At 41.5% G+C, this 12,210-nt stretch overlaps 1 protein-coding gene across 4 annotated transcripts in view; it reads right to left on the reverse strand.

Annotated features, from left to right (window-relative positions):
• Positions 1-263: 263 nt before the first annotated feature.
• NCKAP5L (NCK associated protein 5 like) overlaps positions 264-12,210 on the reverse strand; it is a 101,014-nt gene continuing 89,067 nt past the window's right edge. For 2 of the 4 annotated variants that reach the window (XM_069758324.1, XM_069758323.1), the window contains exons 9-13: positions 7,272-7,437; positions 7,104-7,170; positions 6,400-6,702; positions 5,823-5,938; positions 264-1,493 (exon numbers count right to left, since the gene is read on the reverse strand). In XM_069758324.1, the coding sequence (XP_069614425.1) occupies positions 1,263-1,493; positions 5,823-5,938; positions 6,400-6,702; positions 7,104-7,170; positions 7,272-7,437 (883 nt within the window). In that variant the 3' untranslated portion in view covers positions 264-1,262. The remainder of the gene's footprint in view (positions 1,494-5,822; positions 5,939-6,399; positions 6,703-7,103; positions 7,171-7,271; positions 7,438-12,210) is intronic. The other 2 variants (XM_069758326.1, XM_069758325.1) reach the window with 1 other exon arrangement.

Consider the following 12,210-nt stretch of genomic DNA (forward strand, 5'->3'; position numbering starts at 1 on the left):
CAGCACCCAGATGACTTATGGCATTTTTATCTTTCTTACATAATGAAATTTCATACAGGTTAATAAAAAAAAAACAAAAGCCTTTAAAATAGCTAAAAATAACATGACTGTGTTATTTATAAGTGTACAAAGCTGCATTTCTGAATTCAGAATAAGAAAAAAAATAAAATTAAAAATAAAGTCAGGAGGTCTGCATAACTACATTAAATTCTATATACTAAAGAAATTCAGACTTTTGTATTTTAGATTTTTTTTTTATTTTTAGCTTAAAAGAAAGTGAGGCAGAAAAAACAAACAGTCACAATAACTTATATAAATAAAAGAAAAACAAGAGACTGGTATAAAAGAATAAAAAAGGGGGAATGGGAATAAGAGGAGAAACCTGCCGAAAGGATATTTTCCTGGTTAGCACCATCTTAAGAGAAACAGCAAAAAAAAAAAAAAAACACAAAAAATAATAAAACGCATTGAAAAAAAAAAAACTAAACAATTTACAGAAATAAAAATATATATTTTATATAAAACAGCACATATATAAACAAAGAAAAAAAAAATAAAATAAAGGGGCCACGGGTGAAAAAGGTCACATCAAGTCAAACTAGTCAATGCTCCCTAATAATCACAGAGACTTCCAGATATGCAGCTAAAATAAATGGACTGTGTCCACACTTACTCCCTGATATAAAAGCTAAAGATAGTAAAGTTGGTATTCTGCTTCTGGATCAGTGCATTAATGCATTGCTGGGATATTGATCAGAGAGACACAGATGTGAGGTATGCTATTAACCCGTTGTTCCCCTTCACCTTCCTGCAGTGAATGACATAGCCGCTGGTGGTATAGATGCATAGTAAAGGGGTAGCCCATATAAGCCAAAAAAACACGAACAAAAAAACAAACAAAAAACACAAGAACAAAGGTAATCTACAAAGAGGGGAAGGGCAGTAACTCAAGAGGAAGAGCAAGTTCGAAACCCTCCACAGTCTTGGAAAGAACGAGGCAGAAAATGAGGCAACAGTTCAGCGGTATTTCATGACCTTTACCTGTAAGGCCAGAGGCAGCAAGACATTTCTAATACTTGGGATTTTTGAGGCTCATGTGGGGAGTACAAGGTCATTCTAGAGGAGCAACCAACAAGGTCATGGAAAGGACAGACTCCACATGGAATAGCACCCACATATCAGCTGAAAATGTCAATCTACTTTTGGAGAGCTTGTAAAGATGTCAGGCAGCATGACAATTCATGGGTTGAAGGAATGTTCTATCAGCCTTGGCTACCACAGGAAGACAGGCTGTCATATAATGAATCACTCAGAGATTCAGAGTTCTCCAGCCCAGTCTGACCCTGTTCGTTATCTCGGGATTTGGCTTCACTTGTACCCTCATCTCCAACTTCAGAAGTGCTAGGTGTGCGACTGCTCACACTGCCCGGAAAACAAAGGGAGGAATGTGGGTAACCAGACATATCACAGTCTCTGTCACCCTCGGACGGGATCTGTAAAAGATAAAAAGTGGAAAATTACTAAAAATATATTTCAGTTCTTAAGCACAGTAATTTCTTCCAATTATTTTCATAGATCCGCCTTCGAGATGTATAGTCCACTTCCCTACTATTCACTTTAGAGTCCCACCGAAAACTTGACATACAAATTAGACAAAAGTCGGGTTTCAGATTTTGCAGAATGAGTCAACAATCCAGTGTAAATAGGGTCAGATTGTTGGCCCTCTAGAAGGGCATAAAAATGAGGCAGGTTGGATTTAAAGACGATTTGTCATAAAGTCAAGTCACTAATATTTGCTCTTATTGTATTCTCGCTGCTCGTCCAAGTAATCTTTTTTTAATTTATTTTTTTAAATCCAAAGCTGAGGCGGACTGCAAGCTATTCCTGGGCTGTGTGTGGTGCCACAGAGGGGTCACCACTAGTGTGTGGCGTCACAGAAGGGACACAACTAGTGTGTGGCGTCACAGAGGGGACACCACTAGTGTGTGGCGTCACAGAGGGGACACAACTAGTGTGTGGCGTCACAGAGGGGACACAACTAGTGTGTGGAGTCACAGAGGGGACACCACTAGTGTGTGGAGTCACAGAGGGGACACCACTAGTGTGTGGCGTCACAGAGGGGACAACTAGTGTGTGGCGTCACAGAGGGGACACAACTAGTGTGTGGCGTCACAGAGGGGACACAACTAGTGTGTGGCGTCACAGAGGGGACACAACTAGTGTGTGGCGTCACAGAGGGGACACCACTAGTGTGTGGCGTCACAAAAATGAGGGTACTGTTAGGGTAAGTTCACACAGAGCATTTTTGCTGCGTTTTTTCTTTGCAGCAAAACCTGATCTTCTTGGGAGGAAAGAAGCTGTGCCAGTTTATGTGTGTTTATCGCGTTTTTTTCATGCACTTTGTTCTCTTTGTGCATGCCAATAAAGTTGAGTGCACACAGAAAAAAAAATGCCTGTAGATCAATAGAATGAATAGATAGATTACCTGCGGTAACCTCTTCACTGGCATTTTCCTACGGTCCAGAGGTTACCTCACAGGTCAGGCTGTGAGGGAGCGCAGGCTTGGTGACGTCAGCGATAGTTGCGGAGACTGCGCCCGCTCCGTCTCATTCATTCCCCAGTAGCTTACAGCCAGGAGCAGTCACATTAGCAGTGCTCCCAGTTGTAAGCTTTATCTCCTCAGATACTGCATGGGACATTCGTTATATTGGACTACGTCAGATCAGGGAGTATTTGTGTTGGTTTATTTTTATTTCAGAAGATCGAGGGCTTCGCATGGAATGGAAGAATAATAAAATGGTAAATTGTATATTGTTTTATTTCATTAAAATACTTCTTACTGTGTGTTTAACCCTTTAAGTACTATAGGATTAGTAATGGATAGGTATCTTATTGACACCTCTCCATTACTAACCTGGCTTAATGTCACCTTGCAATAAGAAAGTGACATTAATCCGTCATTACCCCGCTTGCCACCACTACAGGGCAAGTGGGAAGAGCCAGGCAAAGCGCCAGAATTGTCGCATCTAATAGATGCGCCTTTTTTGGGCAGCTGCAGGCTGCTATTTTTAGGCTGGGGAGGCCTATATCAATGGCCCCTTACCAGCCTGAGAATACCAGCCCCCAGCTGGGAGCTTTAGCAAGGCTGGTTGTCAAAAATGGGGGGGACAACTACAATCAGAAACAACCAACTGTGAGTCACTGGATTTTTCAGTACAGTGCACCTATAGGTCTATATGGTCGTCTGCAGAGCATTTGTGTGGAACTGGAATCCATCACTATTTGGTCACTGTATAGTGGTAATATAAGTGCAGTGGTTTCTTTTTATTAATTATCAGTATGGTATTGGTATTATTTGCTCACTATTTCACTATGTGGTAGCAATATATGGTCATAGTTTGGCGGTCCGGTATATAGTACTATTCTTAACATTGAGGTCTGTATACTAGATTTAGCTCAGTAGCAGCAAGTTTTATCTGATGACTACAACATTATCTTGTAGCTACATATATATCTAGAAGGATAGATGTCTTCATAGATCCAAAGCAATGCTCATTGTGCATAAGTACATACACAACATGCGGGTGCTGGGGCCTAGACCTAAATGTTGGCAGGGGGTCACAAACTCTGGTAGCTCCCATGAAGTTCATTCTAAACTCACCCACTCAGTCCTGATCTTTACCCAGCGCTCTGCACTAGTTATGCCATGCCTCAATTTCTCCTTGTAGCAGGACACACCGGTATGGCCTATTAATAAGTAGAAAGGAGGCCAGCTTTTTTGGAATTACAATTTGAGTACAGTAAATATTGATTTCCCTAAATATCGGGCAGGGCAATTCTGCATTTGAGACACCCTCTCTCCACTTCTTGTTAAATATTGGGGGCAGCATGGGCCAATATACCTTCTAATATTATAGATAAGGTCAGTGCCTGGCCCTCCCTGGTGACAATTTTTGCCAGTCATTCTTGCCCTACACACTTAAAAATACTTGTCAACGCAAGTAAAAACCAATATCCCAAATTGACAGAATACGGACTTAGAAGAGATGTAAGTGATCAGCCCACGGAATTCCAGTTTCCCCGAAAATGCTATATTAACAATTTATGGGTTGATCCGCAATCTGTGACTCATTTATGGTACTTCTATAATTCCTTTTCAGTTTATATACCCTCTGTAAAATGAACTCTATGTGGTCTGGATCATTACCTGCAAAATGGAGGGACTATGTAAAAAATGTCTAACTCCTAAATAGTTAATACAATATTTTTATAAAGCCCCTTGAATTGCAGAGGAAAGTCCATATTCAATCGCATCTTGATTGCGGTGTTTCACATCTATTGTGTCAGTGGTATAGAGACTCCATTCTGAAAATGCAGTCGCAATCTGATTACTTCTGGACCTGACTCCATGAGTGTCCGATTTCCTCAATGTTAATGCTGGGCTGCAGTGAAATACATAGGAAAGCCCTTTTAGTCTCAGAAATATCCTGAGCCGGTAACAGAAAATAAGAGCTAATTACTTTTCAATTAAGTGGTTCTCCCCACACACCACCGACAAGGGGCCCTGGGTTCTCCTCTCTGGTGACACTTCACTCCCTTATTTCCTGGAGGTAAACTATAGATGTGATTATCCCTGTCTCTGCTCTGACGCAATCTTGCTCATTTGCTGCTTCTACCATGATTGACTTGTGTAGATGGCGATAAAGTGGTTTGTTAAAAGACCTCTAATTAGTCACTAGAACGCAGTGAGAATATCATTTCTGCCACCAAATGTTGCACAAATATAATACTGTACTGAAAAAACAATTGCACATAATGGCATGTGATATTCCTTCCCTTTAACTGTATATATTTGCATGGCTTCTTCATATTTTAGACTCATACACAATTATATTAACTCCATACAAGGGTCCAATGGAGACCGAACAGCACCAGTATTGGGGGGAAAAATGTCCCTACTGTACCACCCGATATATATGGCAGCATGTGGAGATTTCATTCATTTAAAGGGCATACTCAGGATTAGAAAAAAAAGGTTGTGCTCCATCCCCTCCACCTACTTACAGGGGTACCCATTGCTCATGGTATTACATCTCCGCGCCAGTGACCTGCATAAGACTGCAATACCAAAGACCATGGACAATTGTGGCACAATTTTCACAATTAGATCGGCTCTTGATCAGCATTTTGTTATTATGCACAGAATTGGTGTGGTTTAAGCTGCAGGATCTTCTTCAAAGCAACATATTAAAGGGATTATCCAGGACTAATTTTTTTATTTTTTTTTTTAACTACGAGCCAAAGAACTAAGAGGCAGGTAGTTGCCAACTACTTACTTATTGTGCCTGGCACCCGGTCAGAGCTGTCACAGGCTGCCGCATCTGGCTATTCTGCTGCTTCACGCCAACAGCGCAGCTCTTCCTCTTCTGGGCTGCTCAGTCGATGGGGCGTGAATGCCGACATTACAGCCAGCCTCCCACAGTTAGGACTATGGGGAGCCAGCTGTCAATCAGAATGACATCAGCAGTGACACCCCATTAACAGGGCAGATCGGGAGAGAAGAAGCAGCTTTGTTGATGTGGCGTCAGCAGAATCGCTGGTAGGACCGGTCTGTGACCACTCTGAGCTGGCATAGATCGGCGGTGGGTGGAACAGGCAGTTAGGTAGCAACTGCCTGCCTGTTAGTTGTTAGGCCCATAAAAATATATATATATATATATAGCCTGGATAAACCTTTTTAAGGCAGCCTTGATTTTAAAAAGAAAAAAAAGCCTTCAGTTAGACAATAAGCCAGATTTGGAGATTTGGTACTGTACCCTTACCTCCTCCAGCTCATGTACTCTAGTTCTAAAGTTCTCTGTAGAGCCTGCGTTGACCTTTGCATTGGGAAATGTCCAGTTCTTGCCTTGTTGTGGCAGACTACGATCTCTATTGGAATCTGTAAGATAAGAAAATAGAAATGCAGTTAAAGGCCATACACAATAAATAGCGGTCCCATCCCCAATACACATGCGTACGCCTTTTGGACAAGCCTGCTCATATGTAAAATTAATAAGTTTCTGCTCAATCACGCCCTATCCTTTACTCAAAAATTATCTGTCAGGGGAGGGCTGGGAGGATCCCATACACAAGATAATTTGTCTACACCAGCCTATTTTACTAATGTGTTTTTGGAGTGACCCCAACATTGGCATGAATGGCTGATGCTTAAGCTGTACATATTTACATCAGTAAGAAATTACTACTAGAAGAATTTTGCTTTATCCCTAAATATACACAAATGGTGAACTATGTAATGCTCAATGACATTAATCTCTAATTTACCTAATGTAGACACCAGGAAAGTACACTGCTACTACCACCGTTAACACATTGGTTTGAATGGTAGAAAACACAAACCTTCTCCATACATCCTATGACTTATGGCCGGTTCTGGTTCTGTCAAAAGTGCATGGAACGCTGGGACACTCTGGTGTTGTCCACTTGGGAACATCTCCTCCACACCTCGCATGTCCCTTTCCAAGGTCCTAGCTCTTCGGGGTACCTTGGGGAAGGCAGAAAACCTTCCCACTGGAAGGACAGAAGGAGAGTCTAGCCTAGATTTTAATTTTGGGGTATTTTTGTTAGGAGTCCCTCCACAGTAATCCGGAGGAGGAAATGTCCCAATACCACTGTCCAGAGTCCGAGTGAGTGAATCACAAGCTATGGAGTGGGGGGAAATGAAAATTAGTTAAAACAATAATAATGTTAGGAGTCAAAAAATAGATTTGAAAAGAAATGTGGTATGAAATGGAAATAATGAAGCAAAAAGGTAGGAGTATGGAAGGAATATTCATATACATATGGAAGGAGTATTGCATGAGGTATGACAATTATTTATGCATTAACGAGTTAATCTATTAATAAAATGCTTTACTTAAAAGATATGTTGTGCTACAAATAACTTTTTTTTATGCCCAAAACCAAAGATTTAAATTTAAAAAATAGTAAATGGAAATACTGGACAAGCAAGATATGGCTTAAGGGTTAGAGAGAGCAATAGGCCAATTCTTCAATTAAAAAAAGAAAAAGCAATGTGAAGGAAACCAATCAGAAAATTCTACCTGCAAAGTGCTGTGAAGTAATAGACTCTGAAATCCGCTCATCTGGAGGCAGAACCACCTCTCGGTTCTGTTGATAAAAAAACAAAAAAATAAAATAACTAGTAACATTTCCTGTTTTTACATCTGACCTCTTCTTCCAAAAAATGAACTTTAATTCCAGGCCTTTACCTGATCCAAACTCTTCTGCTCACAACGCTGCACATGTGCCACCATCCCATTCCTTGGTGAACGGAATGGACGCACTTCCTTATTCTCTGGTGATAATCTAGGAAAGTCGCGAAGTGGTGTCTTCCCATCCAGACGGCCTTCTGCAGGAACCTCTTTTCCATCCACCCTAAGTAGTAATTAATATTTTCATTTTATTTCTACGGACTGATGCACATTATTTATGGTATTGAGTTTCTCAAAAAAAAAAACCTTGCACTTGAGATTTTACTACGTGCTTTTATTTTTATGGTATATATATTTCGTAAGAATTTGTCTTTATAGGTTCCATGTCATTACCGTATATTAACTCTCTCCATATTGCCCATAGACTATAAACGTCCAGGAGGTCCACATGCTCTGAAGTGACATTATAAAATGTCACTGCATAATTCCGATCAAGAACTTGCAGCTGCGGGAACTGGCTGACAGACATAGCGGGACTCCCCATAAAGAAGGCGGAGAGAGTTTGTTACGGTCTCTAGTTTCCGGATCCTATACACAATGCACTGAACAAGCGCTTCCTCCTCCAGACCCAGTGATCATGTGATTGCTGGTTGTAGGAAGGAGGTAGGAGATGATGGGTCCAAGGAGACCTCATAAGCTCTATTACCTAGGAGACTGAATTTAAAAACTAACTGGCTAATATACAAGCCCCAGTTACAGGGGAAATCAGATAAATAAAGCCACATAGAGGACCTGAAAATGGGCCTAGTCAGAAACAGTGGTAAATGGCCTTGTCTTGATCTGGTTAATGGAAATCGGTCACCACATTTTTGGTATGTAATCTGAGAGCAGCATGATGCAGGGGCTGAGATTCTGACTCCAACAATGTGTTACAAGCTGTTTAAATAAAAATGATTGTTTTATCAGAAGGTAATTATTACTGCAGGACTAGCTGCCTCCTAGTCAACTGCTCTGTGTTACCCACCCCACCACTGTTTGGCAGCTTTCTGTGTACCCTGTATATTGACAGAAAGATGCTAATCAATGGTGTGGGCGGGGTTATATAGGGCTCAGCATTCTGAACACTGCTACATATACAGCAGAGATTGTGATTTTATCACAACTGCTGCACCCAGGAAACCAAGTGATACATTGTTGCAATAAAATAGCAAAGGTTCCCTTTAAGAAAGGAATCTGTCAATAAGATCAAGGACCCCCCCCCCAAAGTACATCTATTTTCACCTTTATCTCTACAATCTATTGCTGCATTCCTGCATTTTAATTCATATGCAAATTAGGTGTTAAGTGTTTTGGGAGTGAGAGTGCCCTTAAGTGGCCACTGCCTCCCCATGTTTCTCCGCCCAACACCAGCCTCAGCTGGAATGAGGAGACAGGCAAGAAAATTATTTTCAGCAAATAGAGGTTCTTCACAATAGTCTGTGGTGAGAAACATGGATGTCTAATGCATGGATCTTATTTGCCTTCTCTACAGGTACAACAGTCAAGTACACAGGACCAGCCAGCATTCTAGTAACTTAAAGAAGAACTCCTCGCATCAAAGTCTTTATCCTCTTAATATATTGAAGTCATGACATTATATAGCACTATGCACTTACTATTGCCCATTTTGCCTTTTTACCCACCTAATTGTTCTCTCTTTTCTCTATCTAAGTGCCATGTAGTAGCATCTAGTCTCTGCAGAAATCATTCCTCAATTCCTGACCCAGCTGCTCCATCCTTGCCCCCTGCCATTGACTTTTGCTGTGACCGAGGAGTCATATGCAAGAATGGTGGAACTGATGGAGAAGCTAGCCCGACAGATGACCCGAGGCGAAGTGAGGCATTATGAGCGCGGGCAAGGCTTTGGCTTCATCATGACCATGAAGGCGGGGATCGGACACAGTCTGGTTAAATTCCTGTTCCCTTTGGAAGGTAACTAGCTTACTATGTAGACATGAGGGAGAGACCTGTTAATCGCCTACAGTGGCGCTGGGAAGAGCCAGTCGTGAGCAGCGAAGGACTTGACTATTCTAACCATATTCCATCTAAAATGCCAAGGCGTTTCAGAGAAGAATATACCACGCTGCAATCATGCAGTCAGACTGATAATACTGTTCATGGTTAGGGAAGCATAAATCAGAGGACAGGTGTCCTTTATACATTTATTGGCAATAATGTAAACATTTAGAATAACAGATTTGGAAACTAGAATCCTAAAGGGGCTGAGCTTACAGGGGTTCTTCGAGCATATACCGGTATCTATATATCAATAAGTAAATTTCAAATACCGGTACTTTCAATTAGCAAATCACAATAGTTTGGTCTATATGAGTAATCACTATGGAATTAAAATGGCTGCAGTCTTAATACACTGACATAAACCATCCTAGGATGTTAATAGGACAGGTGCCAGTGTGTATGTCTAGTAGAAGTTCCCCCTCCCATCACATGTAGTAGAAACATGTGATCCAATAGCGGAGATACCAGGGGTGCGGAGATAAGAAGAGGCTGCTCACACTGCTGTCCACCCTGTCTATCTGATCAAATAGTGGAGATACCAGGGGTGCTGCGGTAAGAAGACACTGCTCACACTGCTGTCCACCCTGTCTATCTGATCTAATACTGGAGATACCAGGGGTGCTGAGGTAAGAAGACACTGCTCACACTGCTGTCCACCCTGTCTATCTGATCTAATACTGGAGATACCAGGGGTGCTGCGGTAAGAAGACACTGCTCACACTGCTGTCCACCCTGTCTATCTGATATAATACTGGAGATACCAGGGGTGCTGAGGTAAGAAGACACTGCTCACACTGCTGTCCACCCTGTCTATCTGATCTAATACTGGAGGTACCAGGGGTGCTGAGATAAGAAGACACTGCTCATACTGCTGTCCACCCTGTCTATCTGATCTAATACTGGAGATACCAGGGGCTGAGGTAAGAAGACACTGCTCACACTGCTGTCCACCCTGTCTATCTGATCTAATACTGGAGATACCAGGGGTGCTGCGGTAAGAAGACACTGCTCACACTGCTGTCCACCCTGTCTATCTGATATAATACTGGAGATACCAGGGGTGCTGAGGTAAGAAGACACTGCTCACACTGCTGTCCACCCGGTCTATCTGATCTAATACTGGAGGTACCAGGGGTGCTGAGATAAGAAGAAACTGCTCATACTGCTGTCCACCCTGTCTATCTGATCTAATACTGGAGATACCAGGGGCTGAGGTAAGAAGACACTGCTCACACTGCTGTCCACCCTGTCTATCTGATCTAATACTGGAGGTACCAGGGGTGCTGAGGTAAGAAGACACTGCTCACACTGCTGTCCACACTGTCTTTCTGATCTAATACTGGAAATAACAAGAGTGGCGAGGTAGAAGAGGCTGCTCACACTGTTCCCCACATTTGATCTTACCTCAGTATCCCTGGTATTTCCAGGATTAGAAGACACTAACATTGCAGTCCTCCCTTTCTGAGCTAATCCTGGAGATAACAAGGGTGCTGTAGTAAGAAAAGGCTGCTCACACTGGGGTCCACACTGTCATTCTGATCTAATACTGGAAATACCAGGAGTGGTGAGGTAGAAGAGGCTGCTCACATGGTTGTTCCCAATATTTGATCTTACGTCAGCATCCCTGGTAACTACAGGAATAGAAGACACTGCTAATATTGCTGTTCTTCTCTGAGCTAATTCTGGAGATAATAAAGGGCACTGAGGTAAGAAAAGGCTGTTCACACTGTGGTCCACACTCTTTCTGATCTAATACTGGAAATACCAGGAGCTGCGAGGTAGAAGAGGCTGCTCACATTCCTGCCCACTTAGTCATTCTCAGTGACTGTACATGAAATATGCATCTCCAGGTCATTGCAGTGGAGCTTCCCACTGTGAGAACAACAATTATGTGGGCACCACCTCAATAATAATGGATGTACACCGCATAGTCAAATAGCATATACAATATTGGAAGAAAAAAGACAAAACTATGCAAAAAGATACATCTCGATTAAAAATTGAAAAAAATGTATAGAAAAATAAAAAAAGTGTACATAAATACAAAAAAAAAAAAAACACAGACACAAATAAAAGTGCCATAATAACACAACAGTCCAAGCTTAAAAATAAAGATGGACTAACAGGGTAATATAATTGCTTACAAAAACCCAAGATCCCTGGAAAATACAAAGCTATATAACGTCTCAACAATATACGTTAGTTGATTCTACAGACTATATAAGGTGCTGATCCTAAAGATCGAAATTATAGTGTACAATAAGGGTTGTAAAAAGATCAGAGGAACTGTATACCAAATTAGCAATGATTAGGTAAAACAGTACAGCAGCACCAAGTACTGTAAATACTGAATCCAAATTATAAGATAAAAGGAAACTGAGGGAAGAGATGGCCCCACATGTTTCGCCAGAAACAAGCTCCCTCAGGGATGATGAAGAGGCTGCTCACACTGCTGCCCACTCCGTCAATCTGAATGACTATACATGGCATTTGCGTCTCCAGGTTATGGCAGTAGAGCTTTCCACTGCATATGTTCACAGGCACATGTCGTAATATTCTTGGACAGGTTTCTGTCAGTGTAACAGGATGGAAGCCTTTTGAATTCTATAGCGATTACCTTGGGTATGAATACAGATAGAACTTCATACATGCATGACGAGGGGGAAGTGTTTAATTTATATTATATTCTACCGGTTAACATCTAAAGTGTTTTTCATATTAAATGTATCTGTATACAGTCATATATGCTGCTCATATATTGAATAAAAACTAATCTGAAATACAGCATGTACAATTCCCCTCTTTCATGCATGAAAGCAGAATATTTATGAGGCCCGAAACTGCTTTCGACGTTTTTTCATGTGAGAATGCTTCGTGTTGGTATAGCGAACCGTTGTAGCCATTGATAGGTGTATGGTTATGTATTAGCATGCAATCT

This window comes from Ranitomeya imitator, chromosome 3 (assembly GCF_032444005.1).
Source record: "Ranitomeya imitator isolate aRanImi1 chromosome 3, aRanImi1.pri, whole genome shotgun sequence".
Lineage (NCBI taxonomy): Eukaryota > Metazoa > Chordata > Amphibia > Anura > Dendrobatidae > Ranitomeya > Ranitomeya imitator.